This window comes from Ailuropoda melanoleuca, chromosome 12, assembly GCF_002007445.2.
Source record: "Ailuropoda melanoleuca isolate Jingjing chromosome 12, ASM200744v2, whole genome shotgun sequence".
Classification (NCBI taxonomy): Eukaryota; Metazoa; Chordata; class Mammalia; order Carnivora; family Ursidae; genus Ailuropoda; species Ailuropoda melanoleuca.
The window spans coordinates 8,056,318-8,078,895 of NC_048229.1; the positions used below are offsets into that span (position 1 = coordinate 8,056,318).

The following is a 22,578-nucleotide window of genomic DNA, read 5'->3' on the forward strand; positions in this document are numbered from 1 at the left end:
CATAAGGATAGACATCACCTTTCTGAATGGTGTTGTACTGTTGCAGTCATCTTTCATCTTGCAAAGCAAGAACACTTCAAAAAAAAAAAAATCACACCTAAGAAAACCAGAATTTAAAATATTACACTAATAATTGCAACAACTTCATGTTTCCTGGTTGTTTCTTTTGTATTTGCTGAAAACATAGGTACTTTATGTGCAGTCAGAGCTCACAACTGCTTGGTTGTCCACGGCTTAGTACCAAGTCATTATAGGGCTATATAGAATAGGCAGGTGCTATTTAGAACCCGGCCTGCTGAGTTTTCAACCACATGAAACAACTGAGTTTAATTATAAAGCAAAAAACAGTGAATAATATTATTATGAGTCAAGCATTACTCTGAGCATATCACATCATTTCATTCAAGATTCACAATGACAATGAAGCAGGTATGGTCCCTGTTTTTTATAAGAGACACTGTGGCTTAGCATTTAAGTCACTCACTCAAATCACACAGGTAGGAAACAAGCCAGGACCTGGACGGAATGTAACCAATGGTTTACAAAGGCAGATGTGATTCAGATGCGCACGAAGAGAAATAACAAATGAGAAAGTAAGGTTAGTGCAGACTGGGATTTGTAAGGCAAGGCCTCAAGTTCTATTGTCACATACTAGTTTCAAATTATGAACCTCTCCTAAGATCTCATGTCCTAAAACAAAGACTGATTTTGTTCCCTACTTACCTGGTGCTATGTGTTCTGAAGAATTTTAATCAAGCTACCATACTCCATGCTGTATCACCTGAGGAGAGTAGCCCAATTTTATAACTACAGAATTTTGAAATCCTAAAAAGTGACACAATTGATAATGTCCAGGGCACAGATTAATGACACATGAAGTTTGCCTTTGACATAATCAATTACTGCTCATCTTTCTCCCTATAGTTGAAGAGGTCTGGGAGAATATGACAAGAAAGTAAAATAATATAAGTTTGGATTTGTCAAAGAATTTGGAATAAGAAGGCACAAGAGGTCAGGAAGTCCAACCTCCCTCCCCAAAAGGGGAGCATGCTGAAGGGGGATGACGTGGCCAATGCCTTAGGACCAGAGACTGTTACTGTGGACAGGACAATGGACCCCAGCAGCCCTGTGCTCTTCCCTCCACATGCCATCACTGGCTCAAACAGTCGCTTACTAGGAGGCTCTCCTCCAACTCCCTGAGGGAAGCCAATTTTTGAGAGAAGAAAATGCTTTGCAGAAGACATGCTCTCCACTCATTTTTAATGTACTTTAAGAAATGGATATCTACTTGACACACTTGTGACACATGTAATATGACACAACACTGTGTTCCACACGAATCAGGGAAGTGAGAAGCAAGCAAAGAACTATGAATGCAAACACTGGTAGTTGAGTCCAAAAAAAGAAAGCAGTTGTTCAACTGAACCCAGACCAAGAAACAACTATGGCTGCAGGTGACATCACAGCTCATCAAGCCCCACACCTCCCAAACAGCAGGGGAGGACAGAGCTCAATCGCATCACCCTACTTCAGAAACATAGTTACATCCGGGTTAGAACTCCACAAACATGAGCATCCATATTATAATCTATCTTTGGAAAACAGACTATTTGAAGGAAAACAAATCCAAATTGAAACTATGTGGTTTCCAGAGCAATTTATTCATTAAAATCTATTCAATATGCCATCAACAGTTCTCCTGTGTGTATTGTGCTGATAAATAGACACTGAGAGGATTTAACAAGTTCGTCGTTTAATAAGTCTGAATTCATTTTCACCACATGGTATTGTACACGGTCATCTGTTGAAACAGATTTCTTTTTAACAGATCTTAGTTTAAAAAAAGTCATAGATACTGTGAGTTCTGTATAAACTGGTGGATATTAAGTTAGTTCCTTTGTTTTGACTTATAAGCCTCAACTTCACCGCAGAATAAAGAATGTAGGCCAAAGAAAGCATAATCGGTCACTCGTATAGAACAGTATTGTTTCTATAATTTGAAGCTTTCTGAATGGACGAGTTCAGGCCTGATGTAACTGTAAAAAGATTACTTAATGAATAGACTATATGGAAATTATACAAAATGTTATTAACTTTAATCATTAATAGCTTAAACAGCACTATGTTACTAATTGCTATTCAAAACCAAAAACCTGTTTTTGAATCCCCACGAAGGTGGCATGCGTACACAACCATGCCACCTTGTACTTAGGGGTCTGTCAATACATATTTCAACAGAAACTTTGGCTTTAGGAAAGAGTCACAAACATTTAAAATAATGGCTTTAATCGTCATCTTGAGTATACGGTAGGGGAAAGTGTGCTTTAATTAAATATACATCATACCAGTGATGCTGGCAAGGTTGAGTTAATCCTAATGTTGATAGCTATAAAAACTAGTTTGTACATGACAAGACAATGAGAGAAAAAAGCAATCCCTTTGAAACAAAATTAAAAAAAAAATATGTTCACAGTGGTCTGTTATCAACAGTATGCATTTTATGACAATAACATGTACAGACTGAGCACCCTAGGGCTCTCTTTATATCCTAAAGAAAACGAGCATTTACATTATTCATGGGTTGAAATGAATTTTAAAAAGATCAATTGTACACTTACCCCTTAGACAGGATAAACTGTTCTGGGGTGTACAGCTTTAACACCATCATTAAAGTTGTTTGCAAAAGGAATACAGAATTAAAAAAAACAAAATATTTTTTCTTGGGAGCAGAGAATCTTTCATTTGCTGTTATAACCAGCAAATGCCATTCATTAACTCAAAAAATGGAAGGGGGGCCCCACAAACACACTATTTGAGCAAGCTGACCAATACACATTACAGTTTTAAAAATGAAGGTTATATACTCTATATTACAAGTCCCACTAGGCAGTGTCAAAATGACATCTATTTCTTTGCTTGCTTTGTGATCATACCCCTTGGAGGTGTTACAGGTCTCGTGGCATTCGGCTTCTTTTTCTCTGCAGGCTTTAAAATCTGCAAAGATTCAAAGGCAGCGCATTTTAGGAAATATTTTCAATCCCAAATCTTAAGATTTCTTAAATCTCACTCAAATCTTTTGTTCAGAAAGGTTTCTGACCATTTAAAATTGACCCAACAACTCTGAAAGCCCCACTAACACATTAACATAAACCATGTTAATATGTTAACATGTGAGCATTTTGGTAATAAATGCTATGATGAACAGATGAAATACAGGGACAAATTATTTTGCCTCTGGATAAAATGACAATATTCTGAAGTCAGATCTTGTAGTATCTCCAGGCTATCCGCTGACATGGGGATGGGGTGGAGTGTAGAGTTCTCTAGAGCAGTGTTTCTCAAACCCACAGGGGGCCCTCTCGTCATCACTGGGAGGTGCAAGTTCTCCCAGACAGTTGCTAAAACAACATTTAACTGATGACTGCCACTTGACTTCAGTGGCTTTATTTATAACTATGACTGGGCTAGCTTGAAACTGTACAAGTGTAATCGTAATAAGAGAACAAGAAAAAGACTCAGACTTTACATGTAAATGATACTTTTTTGCCAGGCGAAGCCCAGATGATGTCATGGTGAATCAGTCTTGTGGAAATTAGAGAAAAGTGGTGGGAGAAGGGAGTAATCACAGAGCACATCTGGCACATGGCAGTTAGTTCTACTCTCACATACAAGCAGGGATTTAATTTTAGCTGAACATTACACTGACATAAGTTTTAGATTTACAGTAAAGGGATAAGCATAAGGAGCCAATAAATTGGTTTTTTACCTCATTTATAATGTAAAAACAGCTAAATTCAACAAGGCAGGAAAGGTTCTCTGACAATTTTTTCCCCTTCAAAGGGATCCACTGATACTGAATTAGGACAAACACTTGTATGGGAAAATAAAAATTTAGTCTACTCAACATAAATGAACAGCAGGCAAAAAATAGCAATTTTTAAAAAAATCAGTAAAATTCAGACATAACAGTAGGAAACAATGTTGAAAACATCCTCTACCTGAAAAGAACACATTAGAGTTTCGTCCACACTCATCATGGCACCTGCATTGTCAAACTCTCCACAATAATTGGGTGCAGAAAAAAGAGTGACCAACTGCCTCTTTGCAAAAAATTCATATCCATCTTCAACCACCTTGGAGAGAAAATGTTTTTAATATAAGTAGGTGTAAATTGCAGATGAGTAAAACCACTTTTCAGTTTCCCATTGAGCCTGATATCCTACAGGTCATTTGCAGAGACATTTTGTATGAATAAGCAATACCTACCCACTAAAATCAACAAGGAGAATCTGTGCTCACACACATGCTCGTAAGTGTACATGTAAAATTCAAAATCAATACCTGGTGGGCTCTACATATAAGATCCAAATCATGCTTATGGAGAAATTTTGCAACCACTTCTGCACCAAATGTGAAGGACACTCCTCTGTCATTTTCACCCCAGCCTAAGACATCTTTATCGGGGTCAGACCACAAAAGATCACAAAGAAGACCTTGATCTGGTACATCTGTTGGTCGCATAATTCGCCGAATCTGCTCCATAGATTGAAGATCTGGTGATAAACCTATTAAATGAAAAAAAATTTGAAGAAAATAGAACTTCTCTTTAACAGTTCCATGTGCTTACAGAGAGACTCAATGACTCTAACATGGAAGGCTTAAATTAAAGCAATGGCTATGATTTATTTTTATGGCTATGCTTTTTATTTAGCTTTGGTCAAAAAAGAAAAAAACCAACTCAACTGAAAAAACACTAGAATTTATTATATGCACTTATCTGCGAGACACAGTATGTCTAAATGGTATATGGAATCAGTTACCTCAACATACAGAGCCCTATAAAACTAAAATCCAGTGATTTATAGACAACCACTCAACTCCTTTGATAATAATGAACAATGTACATTCTAGATTTTATTACTGACCATTTGTAATGCCTGGGTGTGGAGGATGCAGACACTCAGGTATGATGTAGCCTTCCAGGAAATCTGTGCTGTCCAAGGACTATCTAATCTATCAGACCAGCTCAGATGTAGTTGACTTTCACCTGAGTTTAAAATCACATGCCCAGGGGCACCTGGCTGGATCAGTGGGTGGAGCATCCAACTCCTGATCTCGGGGTTGTGAGTTCAAGCCCCATGCTAGGGGTAGAGTTAAAATAAAATTTTAAAAATCACATGCCCAGCTCTACCAAAGCCAGCTGAAGCACAGGAGGGCAGGGATAATGGCTTTATTAAAATACATTGTGTTGGCTCTTTGACAGTTGTTTAATTTCTGACCACGGGTGAAAAGAAATCCTTCTTGCAATTACTATTTTAATTATGTTATACAAAGCACAACCACGGAGAAAAATAAAATCGCTTTTAAAATCCAAGTCAGAAAAATTTCTAAAAGGAGAGGATCAAAAACAGACCAAGGAAAGGCTACTCACATTTTCAGTATTCTGGAGGATCTATGATACAGCATATTAATCACTCTTCATTTTATATCTAAAAACACTTTCTGCTCTATTTTCAAGTCAAACTGTTACAGAGCCCAGAATTCCCTGTAACAAATCAATTTCTTACTTTAGATTTCTATATAAATGATCCTGGATGCGCCAGAGTGGACCCATGGTGTAACACATCAATAAACAGAGTCACCTGACAGAGAAGTCATCCCAACGACAACTCAAATATCAAAGTGTACCCCCTTCAGAAGGGAACAAAATCTATTTGCAACTAAAATTAGCCCACATACCTCCATGACAGCAGAATATCTTCTCATCCACGATGGCTGCTATCGGTAAACAGTTAAAGCAGTCTGTGAAAGTTTTCCATAGTTTAATGTTATATCTTCTTTTGCCTGTGAAAATTTTAGGATGGTTAAAAAGAGACTAGTGTTCTGTAGGTTCATTCTCTCAGGACAATTTCTCCCAAAGTAAGGTGGTAATTACTTTTTAAGTAAACAAGAACTATGCTTTTATTAAAAATTCCCTGGAGGATAGGTTTAGCGGAACTAGAGATACTTTAAAATCCCATGAAAGTTTGAAATCAGAATCCCAGATGTAATGTTTAAGGATTTTCATTAACCCCCAATAATTTTGTTTGGAATCTAGTCTGTTTTGTCCAATCTCAACCCACAGGCAATTATGAACTGCTTACACATCTGCCATTACCATCTTCCTTCTGAGGATGCTTCTGAGAGTTAACACCCATCCCATCTCCCACTATCACCAAGAGCTTACTAGTACCAGATAACTCCCAGCCCTACCTACTCTAGTAGCAGGCACAAGTACAGGGGAGTATAGATTGCTTACTGCAGGCACTCCAGGATAACTGTTCCTGACATTGCCACAAATGCTCAGAATGTTCCCCACAGAAACGAAGTTATAGGGTGGTTATATTCCCCTCACCAGCCCCTGTATTCCCTGCATTCTGGAGTCAAGTGTGATTTGGACATAAGCATGACTTTAAGGCACTGCTCCTGCAAGCAAATTATGTTCTGAGTTAAAAACCTACTCACAAATTCTGGAAGCACAAATCTGTCTGAATTGGGTTGAAAATGGCCCAATTGTGGGATGCCTTGTCTCCTGTACCTCTATACCAGAAAACCCAAAGATCAAAGCACAATCTTCATTCCTAAAGCCAGGTTTGTCTTTCGTCTCCTCTCCTTTCTTATTCTAGGGACATTTACAGGTTTAAAGCTGAACCTTTTTGGAAAGTTAGACTGGCCCAAGCAGCAGGTTCCTGAACCACACCTTCCACTCTACTGCAAATCAAGTCAGGTATGGAATTTAGCACAGGGCTTGGAATGTAATGGGAATTCAACAAATACTTGACTTCTCCCCCTGCAGACGACTGTCGCCTTTCCTCCTAAGAGTTTACGTTTTTCTATGACTGGGTATAACGCTCACCATGGTTCACCCTGTTCTGCATTTCTTTGGAGGTCACTAATTCCCTATCCCTTATCTTCCTTCACTGGAGAGTTCTGGAAGCCAAACAGAGTTCCACTCTACAAAAGGCTGAAAGGGAACCTGTGCCCAATCACCACCTCCAACTTCTAATAATGATAAAATAACAGAAGAACAAGCCTGGGCTGGTCCTAACCTCTATTCATAAAAGTGATTTGGTTCTGTCTCCTATTTTCCACTGAAGCCTATCTCTGAATGAGCATCCAATGGTTCGCTTGGATTTCTCCTTTGCCCACATGCTGCATTTGCCAGTGCCGACGAATCCTCTTCCTTCTTGAAGTCTGCTTTGCAACCCGATTCTTTATTCATGCAATACACTCCAGCTTGTCTTGCAGATTCCTTTGCTATCTTTGCTGGCTCCTTCAACAAAAATTAAGATTCTTCCTCCTGTTGCCTCTGAGCATCTTAACTAAGTCCGAGGACCCTGCTTTCTGTTCTCTCTACATTTCCTCCCTAAGGCCACTTCAGAACATCTGTCTCCAGGAAGGTTTAGCCTGGATAACTGCCAAGGTCTCTTCAAGCTTCCAAATCCACGGAATATGAGCCAGAACCCCTAATGCAGCTTCCTATTACTACAGATCAGATAGCTCTGGTATCAGAAAAGGATAACCACACATTCACATTTTATCTGACAACAGATACGCCAGCTTTTCCAGGACTACACTTTATAAAAAAGTTGGGGTGGGGGTCAAAGGGAGAAATGGTAGTACACAAGAGTGCTTGTTATACTTGTGAAATAAGCCTATCACTTAAAGCAGTGGTTTTAAATTGTTCCATGAAAATCTACATTTTAATAAAACTTTTCATTATAACTTTAAAATTTTAATAAAATTGTCAAGTTTTTTAAAAGTCTGCAAACCATCAATCGAAAGCCACCTATGTCAAGGACACTTTTCTGCCCACAAGTAGACTGGATGGCAAGTTATACCTGCCTGATGGGGGGTGTGAGGGGAGCTTGAGCACAAGGTTAATAAGTCTTGATGACCGAACAAGAATCAACCAATGCTGACCATCTAAAATAATGTTTAAAGTCTTCTGCATTAAACAGAAACTGAAAACGATGTTGCTAATATCCTCACACTTGGATATGTATCACAACAAAGAGATTATCTGGATTTGAACTTCATCCATGAAAACATCAAAGTACTTGCTGAACAGTGTATAAAAGGAACCTTTCCTTAACCTGTTCTAAAAAGTAGCACCTGTAACAGATATCTGAAACACAATTTATAAAATTTGCTGCCTCTCATCTCACTACCTTAGGAGTAATAACTGCTTTACTAGTACTTCTCTGACAGACCCACTGTCAAAATCAAGTATCTTTCTTGGGGCATCTGGCTGGCTCAGTTAATAGAACATCCGACTCTTGATCTTGGAGTGGTGAGTTCAAGCCCCATGTTGTGTGCAGAGATAACTTAAAAACCACCACCACCACCACTTTCTGGCCACAGACTCAGTTGCCCTACTTAGTTCAGAACCCATAAGATTTTTCTTTGGTGATCCCTCCCCACCTCATCTTACCAGCTGGGTCTCAGGGCCTCAGACCAGGCAAACATACAATTATGGGACAGGATGAGAGTAGGAAAGCTAAGTTTAGAAATACAATGTTTCTAGCAATGCACTTTTAACAAATGAGCTAGCTGAACATATCTATGTGGAACTGACATGGAAAAACACCACACTACAGGTTAGGACTACAGTCTAGGGGAGGGCCACAGTGACAATTCTTTACTGGTCTTGTTATTATCACTGGCAAATGTAGTAACTCAAATACCTTAACTACTTCTCTCCTCCCTGCCTGAAGCCTCTCCTAGCAGAAATGATAAGCACAAAAGAAGGATGGGGGTAAGGACTCAACCCCCGCCTTAACATTTTATACTTATTAAACAACACTACAACAACAAAAATTCCACCAAAACTGGCAATTTTTAAGGCTTTAAGAATCTTTTTTGTCAGTTACCAACTCAAAGTGTACCTTCAACTGAATAATCCAAAATAGGTCATAATATGTACAAAATGTTATTCAAATAATTTTTTTTGTTTTGTTTTTAACTTCGCTTTCTCCTTCCAGCACATTTTAGGATAATGTCTGTTTGTCCTGGGTGCACATGTGCCAGAAGGAAAAAAAAATACAACATTACAAAATTCAAAAAGCAATTATTTGCATATTTCAAGATACCACTGATGTGAAATAACTAGAAAAGGCAAATCTACAGAGAAAGAAAGATTAGTGCTTTGCCTGGGGCGGTGGTAATAGTTACACAATCCCATAAATTTACTAAAAATCACTGAACTGTATACTTAACAACAGACAGATTTTATGAAAATAAATCGTATCTCAATAAAGTTGTTAAAAACAAAACTATCTATTTGGACAGGTTTTCAGAGTTGCACTAAGAATTAAGTTCAACAATGATCTTAAAGAAGCCACCACTGCAACCATTACTTCTTAATCTAATAGTCACAACATAAAAGAATCAAAAGCATTATTATACTGCAGCGGCAGTGTTACTTTTTTACCTTAAGAAAAAACTGAGAAAGAACAAGCTAATGAAATAGAAAATGAGATATCAGAACATTTCATTTAAATGCTCACAAATCCTAACAGAAGTACGTGCAGTTTATGACCAAGTATCTCAGTTTAAGTAAGTCTTTCTTAGATGTACAAAGTACTTACATTCATCATAAAATCCATAAATTCTATTGATGCTGGCACATTCATGGTTTCCTCTGAGAAGAAAAAAATTCTCGGGATATTTGATTTTGTAAGCCAGTAAGAGGCAGATGGTCTCCAATGACTGCTTCCCCCTGTCCACATAGTCCCCAAGAAACAGGTAGTTGCTTTCTGGCGGGAAACCACCATACTCGAAAAGTCGAAGCAAATCATAGTATTGCCCATGGATATCACCTAGAAGTAAGAATTTTGTTATACAGTGCCCTCATACTTATTGTTCAATCAAGTAAGAAAGTTTTGGAGAGACATTCTTTAAACATGCATTGCATAATGAGATTGACCGCTAAAAATTAGAGTTAAATTTGACAGCTAACACGAATTTCCAATCTTGTATCATATTTTAGTTTAAGCATATGTTTATGTTCAGAATCTCACACGAAACTCAAATAATTAAGAATTAATTTTGTGGAAAGGATTATTAACGACCAGGCAGGCCTTCTTGCTAAGTAACATGGCTTTCCTTTCAGGGCGCAGACCACTATCAGATCTCCAGCAGCTCGGCCTGCGGGTTACTGTGTCCGCAGAACTGCTGTGCTGCTAGAGAGCCCCAGACCTGCGCAAATGAAGGTACGCACACGCCACCCCCACCAATTCATTCAGCTCTCAATTTCTCCCTGCTAGTTAATGCCAAAGAGCATTTTACTTTAAAAACATACATATATAAGCCTTACCACTGTAGTCAAATATATATGATAGAATATTTAGCATTACTCAGATAAACTTCAGTTTTGATACAGATTATCTGCATCTTTCATGTAGAAACAGATTACAAAATGGCATCAAGGAAAGTCTATTTTTAAGCACAACCAGTCTTGCTTTAAGCTTAAATGTAATTCCTATATATTCATATAGTTCAGACCTTTTCTTAGATCTCCATTTGGTATCATTTCTTTCCTTTCTGCTCCAATGTTTATATTCCTTTAGTGAAATAATTTTTAGAAAATCTGAAGCACACCTAAGTAAACTGAGTCCATTAGAGGTATTAATTCTAAAGCTAAAATTATTTAATTTTAAGTAGTTCCAGGTTATTCATAAATAGTAAACGATTCTGCTGGCTAATACAAGGGCATCTATATATCCTCGAGTCACTTAATCAAACGCAACTGTTCATGTGCCCAAACCTACCACATATTTTGAGTGGTGCTTCAAGTTCTAGTAGGATAGGCTGACTGAGAAAAATCTCTCGGGACTTTAAGCACAGTCCTCGGATTTCATTCTCCTGTAGCTGGACATTCTTACCAGGCTTGGACCCTCTCACTGTAGGGGAGAAAAACTCCAGTTAGTCAAATGAAGTCAAAATACAATTTAACATACAAATTAAAAATATTTGAAAAGGCAGAAGTTTTAATAAGGAGGAGGCGAAAACATAGTTTAACTGGCTTTCTGGCTGACTTTATTTTCATAACACTTCTAAAGAACATGGTTTTAATGCCTAATTATAACTGTAAAATCTTAGGATTTCATCCATCATTTAGTTGCATCTTCTATACGAAGACTTGTTACAGTAACCCGAACAAGGGGCCACACTCTGTGTATGAATGCTGTTAGAAAAGTATTCCTTTTGCTACTTGCTGAGGCATAGCCCAAGGCCTCAGTTTTGCATCCAAGCCACAAAATGGCCTTGTTCACCTACACCCTGCCCACCAGGCCATCTCTTTCTGCCTCCAGTCTTGTCTTCTCTTCTCCAGCCTTATACATGAATTAGTATTTGTATAGCAGAAGATTTCAGAGACAGTCATGTTACTGAGTTGGTTCTAAGGATCTTGTTTTAAAATATGAGACTGGAGGGGCACCTGGGTGGCTCAATTGGTTAAGCATCAACTCTTCATTTTGACTCAGGTTGTTATCTCGGGGCCATGAGATTGAGTCCTGTGTCGGAGAGTCTGCTTGAGATTCTCTTCCTCTCCCTCTGCCACCCCCACCCCCTTGCATGCACATGCTCTCTCTAAATTTTTTTTTTGTGTGTGTGTGAAGATTTTATTTATTTATTTGACTGAGACAGACACAGACAGCGAGAGAGGGAACACAAGCAGGGGGAGTGGGAGAGGAAGAAGCAGGCTCCCAGCGGAGGAGCCCGATGTGGGACTCGATGCCAGGACCCTGGCATCATGCCCTTAGATGAAGACAGAAGCTTAATGACTGAGCCACCCAGGCACCCCTCTCTCTAAATATTTTTCAAAAATAAGTAAAAAATTAAAAAAAGATGAGACTGGAAATGCTCAGAACCCTCCTCCATCAGTGTTTTTCAGAGGATGACTGGTATTTCCTTAAGAGTTCTCTGAAAAAATTTAAGTGTCAGTTTGCGTTTCATTGAAACACACTTTAGGCTTATTGTACATATTGTACATATTTTGCTGTGCAATCTCTGGGACTGCATCTGTGAATACAATTATGCCCTTACAGGGCAAAGGATGTCAGTGAGTGCCGTAAGGAAGGTTTCCTAGTAATATGAACAGATACAAAACAAGAAAAGGGAGAAAGAACTATTGGTACAACACTGCGTGGTGCCACATCCGAGCACCCTCGAGTTCTACTCACTATCAAAGTAAAGCACTCCAGCCCTGTGACAGTTAACTGATTTATCAGCAGGTAGACAGGAAATGAAATTTTCTGTTTTGATTCCAGTTATAGCAGATTAGACAGTCACTAAATACAGATTAAATAGCACTGAATTGCTAATTTTACCTTAACCTTACAGTTATGAAGTGGCCTGCTTGCTGGTAAGGTACAGTTAAATACAGGGACTGATTATTCTCAACTTGCAATCAGTCTTAATACTTGTTTTGTACAAAAAATTTATGAAAGCAGGCTTTCTACGAATTAGAACTGAACCAAAGTCACAGGACCAGACTAAATATAGAATGCTAGGTTACATCCTTCCACCATTAAACCCAATATAAAGTGATTTAGTTTTAGCAAAACTACAAAATCCATCAGAGTATTGTTGCTAATTTAAATTTTATCAGTTCTGGAGACTTTATATTCAACTTACAAAATCATTCAGCCTAATAAGTGAATAAAAGCAATAAGTTTAACTGGTTTGTATCTAGCTTTGTTCTGTAAATATCTAAAGTCACAAAGTGATAAAAACTACATGTAAAAAACCTGATGTCTGTTGAGAATTTTTTTCCATCAAAAATGGCTGGGTCCAAGTTTGAGAAATACTGTCCTAGGCAAAGCCATTCTTCAACCTGAATAGCCACTGAAACCCTGAGTTCTCTGAAGAAAAAAGTTTTGAGCAGAAACCCAAAACTGTGTCAAGGGGTTTTACTTTTTCAATGAAAGACAGTACACAAGAAAAGATGACAAGAAGGAAGGGCCAAACTCTTGAAGCACACAAAGAGAAAATGCTGAGAGAGCAGTGACTGGGAGGCAGTCCCAAGTTTCTGTATTGGTTCTATAGCCTTGAGCAAATCACTAGTTTGCACCCCAAAATATGTAAATGAAGTAAACTACTGCCAGTCTCCTTCTGATAAAAATACTAGGAAATGAGAAGCAATGAAGAGGAAAGCGCAGTAATGATAATTTTCAAGGGAAGATATGAAACAGACACATTTATAATACTATAGCAACTGAGCAATAAAAAATGGTTTTTCCAGAGCCACAGTAATTTTCTCTCCTGACACACACAGTAGAGAACTCAAGCAACACTCCTGATGGAAAGACGGTGGGATTCCTGCTTCACTGGCCAGAAAACCCCAATCGTTAGCAATTATACCACAAGTCAGCCAGAAGCTTAGGCACACTGCCCAGCAGGAAACTTTTATTGTTGGCTAGGAGGGGACTCCTAGAAGCTTCTGGTTTTCAACCTCAATCTTTTTCAGCAGAGCCCCACACTTGTGAATGAATGATCTACTTTAAGTCTTTCAAGAGAGTGTGTAATAATTAATCTACACCTATATGGAAGAAGGCTGTACTCTTAATATGAATGCTGTCATTAAGTCAATGCCACCAGATTAAGCCAATGTTGCTAATATAAATTTTACTGGTTATGGAGGCTTCCCACTACCACCTTCAGACATAGTTTATGATAGTTTTCTTATTCTGTTTTCCTGTTTGTCCTCTGAGTGGAGGGTACAGATAAGTAAAAAGCAATATTGCTAACAATTTAAAATTTATTTTTAATGTGCAATAAGGATTAAATGCAGTTTTTCCAGAACAAATCAAGATTTTATATCTGAAGACCAGTGCTCATTAAAAACATGGTCCCAAAACTTCTTAAATTCCCTACAATTAGCTCAAGCAATAAAATTACGAAAATAGAAACTCTGCCAAAACCATCATCTACCAATTGGCAAATAACTGCTCATCCTTCAAGAATGCTTATATATTACCTTGCCCCAGACAGCCTCTCATATCCACCTTCTCTCCTCTCCTAAGCCTAGTTTACACTTTCTGAAACGCTCTCACAACACTTGGATACCACTCAGCACACATCACACTTTGTACCGTAAATGCCATTTTGCTTCCACCTATTCATCTGGACCCTCTGGTAGACTGTAAACCCCAAGACCACACGATTGGCTCTGCAGTGTACATGCCCACGGCCAGATGTGGCAGGCGCTCAAAATTTGTTGTGTGAACGAAATCTGGATAAATCTCTAAGTACTGATGACATGGGATATTAGAAGTAAACATGCATTCCAGACTACATACTTTTGATTAGCAAAAAATCTGTGTGTTTTAAAATTTAAAAAGCAATACTGTCATTTTCCTGTCAGCCTTTAATAGAATATTTTTCTAGTTTCGAAAATTTAGGATTACTCTTAAATTTCATGTTGAAGATGATTTGTCTAACAATTAGATGATAAAGATTTCAAAATGGGTTTCAGTAGTCCAAATAAACACTAGGTATTTCTTAAAAATGGCAATATCGGCCAATAGTGCATAAATCTACTTCACTATTTTCAAGATTCACCAAATAACAATTACTTACTAGTTGCAGCTAACATTTACCAAGCACTCATCATGTGCTGGGCAATGCCCTAGAGGGCTTTAAGTTGCCACTTTATCCTCACAACAATCCTATGAAGTTAACTCTGTTATTTCTGTTACAGTCTGGGAGAGCTTCAGTGACTCGGTCCAAGGTCACAGAGGTTATAAGGACACCAGGCCCCTACGAACTCTAGGTCTAGTGGTGCTGTCACCACACTACTACCCTCCCAACTAAGGATTTGTTCTTTAACTTCCAAACCAAGGAGTTCTTATAGGACAAACTACCCAAACCCTAATATATGGTCATTGCTTTCTAAGAAAATTCTGAGACGGGATATAAAATCATAAAGCATTCTAACAAATGAGAAGCATTAAATCAGAACTAAATTAGGCAATCTGTTTGTTAAGACTATCAATATTTATTAACCACGCTTCAAACATTCAATAGAATAGTTGCAGAGTATCTACTATGTGCCAGACCCTCTGATGGATGCTGGGGATACCCTGGTAAATAGGATGGACAAGAACCTTGCCCTTTCTCTTGTGGAGGACACAGAAAATAAGACTAGGTAACTGCAGCTTGTTATAAATGCTATGACGAGAACCATCCCTTCATAAAGATGAAACTAAAAGTTCACCTTAGGGATAGTATCTTCAATACCATTTAAAAAAAAGGCTTTTTAAATAAAAACATCTCTATTTTAAACAGAAACATCTCTAATTACAAACAGTGCAGCTCTACTTAATAAACATCAGTCAATACTTACCTTGAGGTTTAAAGCCTCCCTGTGGTCTGCGTGCAATGGGAGAAACATGCACAAAAAGGAGACCCTTGGTAGGAAATTCAAGAGTTGTCCCATGTTACCCTCCTAAGTAGTTCAAATGTGGTAGTTCAAATAGTAAATATCAAGTTATTTCAACAATTGCCAAAGGAATGCAAAATATTCCAACAAATAAGAATTACATTTTCCAGATGGGAGTGTTTCTAATAAATCCAGACGCTAGGCATTGCATGGAAATCAGTAGGCACTGTAAACGTGTAGGTTAGTGATCAATACATTAATATACCAATTTAGACCTTAAACCTATGACTTTTGAGTAAAAACCTTTCTTCATCTGGCTAGAGTCAGAAAAATGCATTATGGCTGTCAACAGCAAAAGCTGTTTGAAGAAGCTTATCTATTTATCTGGCAAATCACTAACATGAGCGTATGATAAAAACTTCCATGCAATTTTATCAAAAACAAACTGACAAAAACTTGAAATAATAAAAGAATGTTATCGGAGATTATCTGCAATACCAGCTTTTTCTCACAAGCAACACTAACTTTTCTGACAGCCTGGCTACAAGCAAAGAGGAGATGAAAACTATGCAAGGAAATTTACGACTACTTTAGGATTACTTATGAATAATAAAAAAGTATTCTTCTTGCTCTTTAATTAAACGTCCCTTGTTAAAAGTAAGTCTTATTAAAAGGAACAGCATACACAAAAAAGAAAAGCTCCAGATGAATTATAATGAAGATTGAGAATCTAAAAATGGCACAACCAGCATAAAAATAAGCTGAGGCAGATTTTGCCGTTTGAAGATAATCTTATTAAAGTAGGTGGTAATCTTAAGACTACTGCACATCATATTCATTTCGGTGACAGAATCAGTAACCTCACACAATATGACAGATTTAGGAAAGGAAGACCTCAAACCAAGACAAATAACCGTGAACATCTGCAACATTAAAACTTTCCCACCAACAACTGATTTCTTTCCTGCAAAAAATATAAACCACAAAAATGTTATCAAGAATCATTTGGTTTCATTGCAGTCACCAGCAGGAAGACTTCCCACTTCAGGACTCCCTGAATTGTTTCTGCACCACACACACCCTCATTCTTGACTTTCCTAACTGCTGCTGTTATACTTTGTGCATTAATTTTTTTATTGAGGCACAGGCGACACACAATGCTACCACAGTATATACTTTGGACATTTAGAGGTGATACCAATTTTCTCAAGACAAATACTCAGGATATAGCTGGAAAACACTACTGGTCTCAAAGTATCTTGAGTTTTCTACTACTACTGTGAAACCGGTTTACTGAAAAATGTTTACCTTTTCAGTCTAACAACCCATTTGATAAAATACCACTAATTAGACTTGAGGTCTGACCCTACATTTTATGAGTAATTTTCGTAAGGCTTAATATCAGTGACACCCACTCTGGGTGCCAGCAAACCCTAGAATAGTGGAGACACTGGAGGTTTCAGGTAAATAATCAAGACCTGTAAGTAAGTATCTGTTCTTACATGCTTGGATACAGGAGTCTGATGCTAATTCTTAATAATTTGTCCCAGAATTCCGTAAACTCCAAAAATATGAAATCTTGCCTCATTCATCTTGAATAAGACCCAGTTTTAAAGCAATTCACATGAGAATACTGTCCCCTTCACATTTCAATCTTTAAGGTCTTTTAATTGCCCTGATTGTAAATGAAGTGAAACGGTCAAGCTGGTATAAAATCATTATCAACCACTGCCCTGCTTCAGGATCAGTAATCCTCACCTACCTCAAGTGAACTGACTGGCACAGGCACATAATTTGCAGAACAGGTCAAAGATTACAGGACTACAGTATCAAAGACATAAAACAATCTCACCAACCAACCTCTACCTTTGACAACGAATTACTAATGGGTGGCCCAGCACCACCTCCATTTCACCAGCTGGGGAGAAGGAAACCCTGGCCTCTGCTCTTGTGGCTGACATTCCCGCAAGCACATCATGACACACACACCATCCTGTTAGATTTCACTGATGCCCCCTACTACTGACAAACAGGCGGGCACTTCAGGCATAGGGAGAGTAATCCTCTCCACGCTGTGGTTTAGGACTGCTCAAGCTGCAGATCATGTCTCCAAGAGATCCTTCCTCTCCTACCTCATGGGAGAGGATGAGGCCTATTACTAACATGCTGCAAGGGGAGGGCAGGGCAGGGGGCCTCAAAACACAGACTTCTTGTAAATGTAAATTAGGGAATTAGCAACACAAGTTTTGATATTACCGTCTTTATCAAAAAAGTGCCCTATGAAAACTGCTTCCAAGAAAAGCCTCTTAATTGTTAAAATTATCTGACCTATTAAAAATAATAATTGCAGAGGTTTCATTAGAAAAGATTTGTTTTCTTTGATCAGAATTTTAAGAACTTTTTTTTGTCCTTTGTATGATCTTGAAGACCAAGCACTGCTGCCTTTTTAACACTAGAATATAAACATGTTTCATATTACATCAAAAAGCTAAATACATGGGTGACTTAATTTTATAGTTTCAACGTATCTGAGCGCTCCCTACTTTCAGATAAACTCCTACACATCAGAGGATTAAAGTAGTAGATGCTTTCTGAGGGCCAGGGCAGAAGTCGTATTTAAATCACTAAAGTAAGTAGGACAATTATGCACAGCCTGACAAGGTCTTGCAGTTTGACAATGGTCATCTTCAGAGCAAAGATGCATTTTGCAAATCAGGATGTGAAATAAGCTACACGGCTTGCTACATAAGAAAAGTACTAGCCATCTCTGCTCCCCAAACCAAGTCACTTACGAAGAAAAACTCTGCCCTCTCACTTTTCTCCAACATGGTAGGAATACCAGACCAAATCAACAGCTGGCTTATTTTCTCTCTAAATCTCCCAAGTTTTGCTGTACACTTATTTAAATAACTAAACATCAGTTAAGCTAAGGAGTTTCAAGTTTTAGTCTCAAGTTTTATTATCAGCAAGGCAGAGCTTGGATAACACTTCCAAGGTGGGTCACCTAAGTGATGCCTCACTTAAGGAAAAACTACTTAAAGTTTAGACTAGAAAAGAACTGCAAAGCTGTAGTCCAAATCAACATGCTGGTTTTCTTAAAGACGACCTCACTTTGAGTTGCCTTTTTAGTACTATTACTGAGCCACCTCTCAACTCAGCTTGCACAGTCTTAAAAGACAATTCTGAACATATAAAAAAGATCACAAAACTCATGCCGTTTTCAGATATACTTACATCTTAATTAAAAATCTTACGGAAAAAGGTTTCGGGGGCATTACAAAAAAGTCACAAAATTTATTATCAACATCTTCTAACATGGGTGTGTGTGCGTGCGTGTACGTCTATCTGTATACTCAATGGATCATCTTCAACCATTTCTCTACTAAATTAACACTGATAAGAAAAAAGCAAATGTGAAGTATACGGTGCCCATTCAGAGACATTAAAATGCAATGCTTTATTAATTTCAATGAAAAATGATCTATTAAAAAAATCTGGTTTTCAAGTGCACCATAGCATGTAAAGAGGAACTATTAAGAAATGACTGATCTCATTTTAGATGATCCAAGTTTACCATAAATTTCTTAGCATGATTTTAAAAACAAGACTAAAATGAACAAATCTGTTATGTGAATAGAGTTATAAGCAACACAAGTCTTAAGTTAACAAGACTTAAATGGTTTTAAAGTTCTGATGATTCTAACATAGATTCCAATTTTTTGTTTCCTCAGTGAAATACAGCCCATCTTATCTACCCAGACATAACCCTGCACAGATATCCAAAAGTTAAAGACCTAAAATGAAAGTATTTAAACAGAAAAAACTGTTTTAACTGGTTTCTGGTTGACTGTGGCCTCAGAGAAATCAAAGGACTGTATTAACTAGCATGAAAATAGATGAAAAACATAGTTCTTACAATAAATGCCAAGTACTGAATGAGTGACAAGGGTTTCACCCACAAATACCACCGACATCTCAAGAGCATTTCAGGGTACTTTACAGACACATTCAGACACATTTCTTTTAAGAAAATGTAAAAGTAAAAAAAAAACCCAGGATGGATTACGATATTTTCAGAAATTTCATTTTAATGACTTAATTTAAAAGATCTGCAAATTCTAGTACCAGAGCTGCCCCCAACTGTTCTTGCTCTGGACTCCATCTCTCAAGCACTTATTTTTAGGAGGACAGTATAAAGGCAAAAAGCAGATAAAACTCAGCCAAATCCTAATTAACTAGCGTCCAAATCAAGAGATTTGAATTCCTCCGAAGTCTCAGAAAAAGACATTAGCATTAGTTGACAGGCTTGGGAATTCGGGTGGGGGAAAGCTCACTTCAACGACCTTCTCTAAAATCCAAACTTCATCTGTCTCCCACACCAATATGAATCAATTGTCAGGCACCTCCGGAGTCTTAGGTCAGCCAAAATTAAAGCTTTCTTTTAACCTCTGCTTAACCTCCTTCCTTCAAGCGTAAGGTGGGTTGAATGTAGCAAGTTCTAGCTCCCGGCTGGCTTTGAAACCTGTCACTAATGTGCGACCTTGGTCAAGTGACTTAACCTCTCCGGATCTTAAGTTTCTTCTGAAAAACAGGTTAAAAAAAAAAATAGCACCCACTTCTTAAGATTGCTGGGAGAAATTATGAAATGTGTGTAAACTGCTCTAAGAATGTCTGACACATAGTAAGCGCTTTAGAAACGCTGTGTATTGCTATGAATGTAATTATGCGATGAACGCAAAGCGCTTAATACAAAACCTGGCACACTGCAAAGACAACGAAACTGTCACCATCGCTGGTTTCATGTTCAGTGGCACGTTCAGAAAAGAGCGCGGAGACCTCTTCAAGATAAGGATAACTTAAGAGTATTTGGGAAGGCAGGAAGGGATGGGTTCCGACATCCTCAGAAGGTATGAATGTTCGTCACCAAGTAACAAGAAATGGGCCGTCCGACCCCAGCCCCACACACAAAAAATAAGCAAGACAGGAAAGCCCCCCAAAGCCGGTGGAATCCACAGCCCCATCAAATTGCTTTCCGAGAAGACGAGTACCAGAAAGTAAGGAACACGCCGCCCTGTAGGGCGAACCGGGGCGCCCAGCCCTCTCTCCTCCAAAGGCTGATCCCGCTTGCGGGGCGCAAGGGGGTACGGACCGGAAACGTGGGGGTGGGGAGCGGAGTTTTCAAATCTCCGGGAGGAAAGCTGCACCTCCGAGCAATGAATGAGCGGAGCCGGTAGGGTCCGCGGGTTGGGCCAAGTGCGGGACCCCAGCCGGCCTCCTGCCGGCTGCAGCCCCTGGCCCCACGAACCAACTCGCGGGGCTCACTCCCCTCCGCGCTGCAAGCCCAACCGGCCTCCCAACTCCCTCCTCCCCCGCGAGCCCCCGGGGCCGCCCACCTCCCCTCAGCCCGTCCGCCAACCCCTTCACCTTCCAGCAGCCGTTGGATGATGCTGTCGATGTTGAGTTTATCTATATCCGCCATCGCCTTCCCACCGCCGACCCTCCCGCAGCGGCGCCGCCGCCGGCTTGCGCCCGGGACTCACACCTCCTTTCCCACGCCAGGAGCACAGACGCGGTGGTGGCGGCGGTGGTAGCAGCCGCGGCGGGTCCCCCCCAACCGCCCCGCTCACTGCTTCCTCCTTCTCTCCCCACTGGAACCACGAGAAGAACAAAATGGCCGCCGACTCCTTAGCCAGTCTCGGTCGGCGCACGGATGCGCGCGGGGGAGTGCAGCGGCCCGGCCGGGACTTCTTTATGGGCCGTAGGGCGCTGGGGAGGGGGCGGGACCAGAGCGAGGGGAGGGGGCGGGGCCAGAGCGCGGGAATTAGAGGGAGACGGTTGAGCGTAATTGCGATCGCGCGCGGGATCCCTCCGCCAAACGGGCCGAGCAAATAGGCCCCCTGGCGGGAGCGGGAGCCGCAAAGTTGCACGCGGGAGTTGTAGATGAAGGGGAAGATGCAGCTGTGCGCTCCTAGGATTGCAGCCTCCGCCAGATTCTGTTCGTTAGGCCGGGTGTTTGCAGACTTGGCCATGTGAAAGCCCACCTGGAGAATTCGGGGGTCCTGTAATTTACCCCCTAAGATAAATCTGGGGTAGAGGTGGAGACAGAGTATTAAAGAGAAGTAGGTTGACTTATTTTGGAATCAAATTTGCTTGGATTTGGGGGAAGGGAAAGGTTTATTTGGTCACTAATTTAAAAAGTCGTCTCCCAGATAAATCAAGAGGTTAACAGTTACTCATTCTGAGTGGTGGGATTATGGGTATTTGTATATTTGTGTGTGTGTGTGTGTGTGTGTGCCCTCTGCAACTTTTACATTTGGGGGAAATTTTTTTTTATCCGCTCAGAAATTTTTCATCATTCCTATCTTTGGATTATCTTTCTTGAACTCGGCAAGTTATATAATCATCGGAACGATTACCCTGATACCAGCCAGGACGAAGGTGAACAGAACAAGCGTGTGCAAGCAGATAAAGGGAAAATTTGCAGATTTCGCGCGTCGGAGCTCGAGGCTGGAAGAGAGGAGCGAGTTTGCAGGGGCGGGCAGTGCTGGTAGTGCAGGCGGCCCTGGCTTCTGCAGACATCGTCTAGGAGACTTTGGCCCGTTCCCCTCGGCTTCCCTGCCACTCCAAGTGCACCCCTCTCCAAGAAGCCCACAAAATATGCCACCTCCGGCGGGGGGGGGGGGGTTACTGAGCGTTGCCTTTAGCTGGGTTTGGAAGTGCAACCCGTATTCAGCAAAACATCTGCTCTCTTTCCTGACCTTTACATTTGTCTGTTTTCTCCTGCAGCGTTTTAGTTTGCAAAGCCCTTTCCCAACCGCTGAGAAATTAATTTTGTTTCTCAAGGCACGCAGGATGCATGTTCCATCCCCAAATGCCATCGAGGTGATTGTACCACCCAGGCATCCATCCTCCGCAGGGTGCTCTCCCCGTGCGTCTCCTTGCTCTGACGACTCCTTGCTCGACTTCCCTTGCTGCTGGCAGGGGAAGTTGGGGTGGAGTGTTGAGGTTCAGGGCTCCCTCCGCCTTGGCTGAGCTTCTAACTCCACTTTCCCCTTTTAAATTCATTCTCCCGTGCTGTAGCTCTGTCCACCAGAAGATACACAAGTGTCGTTTGTCAGCCTAGGGCACAGGGCCCAGTTGGTGACATTCAGAGT

At 39.9% G+C, this 22,578-nt stretch overlaps 1 protein-coding gene across 1 annotated transcript; it reads right to left on the reverse strand.

The window, feature by feature from the left end:
• Positions 1-1,638: 1,638 nt before the first annotated feature.
• Positions 1,639-21,129, reverse strand: PPP1CC (protein phosphatase 1 catalytic subunit gamma). Its single transcript, XM_034637888.1, has 8 exons — positions 20,849-21,129; positions 10,812-10,943; positions 9,630-9,860; positions 5,740-5,844; positions 4,342-4,565; positions 3,999-4,133; positions 2,934-2,994; positions 1,639-2,036 (listed from the first exon to the last, which is right to left on the reverse strand). The coding sequence occupies exons 1-8, from the start codon at positions 20,901-20,903 to the stop codon at positions 1,966-1,968; spliced, it is 1,014 nt and encodes a 337-aa protein (XP_034493779.1). The 5' UTR covers positions 20,904-21,129; the 3' UTR covers positions 1,639-1,965.
• Positions 21,130-22,578: the final 1,449 nt, after the last annotated feature.

What these genes read in the sequence shown, in the direction of transcription:
- PPP1CC (XM_034637888.1), bottom strand. Translation starts at nt 20,903, where the DNA reads ATGGCGGATATAGATAAACTCAACATCGACAGCATCATCCAACGGCTG. An exon ending in TTATGGATTTTATGATGAAT is followed by an intron (nt 5,845 to 9,629) that starts GTAAGTACTTTG and finishes AAATTTTCACAG; the next exon opens with GCAAAAGAAGATATAACATT. An exon ending in GATATTCTGCTGTCATGGAG is followed by an intron (nt 4,566 to 5,739) that starts GTATGTGGGCTA and finishes TTCATTTAATAG; the next exon opens with GTTTATCACCAGATCTTCAA.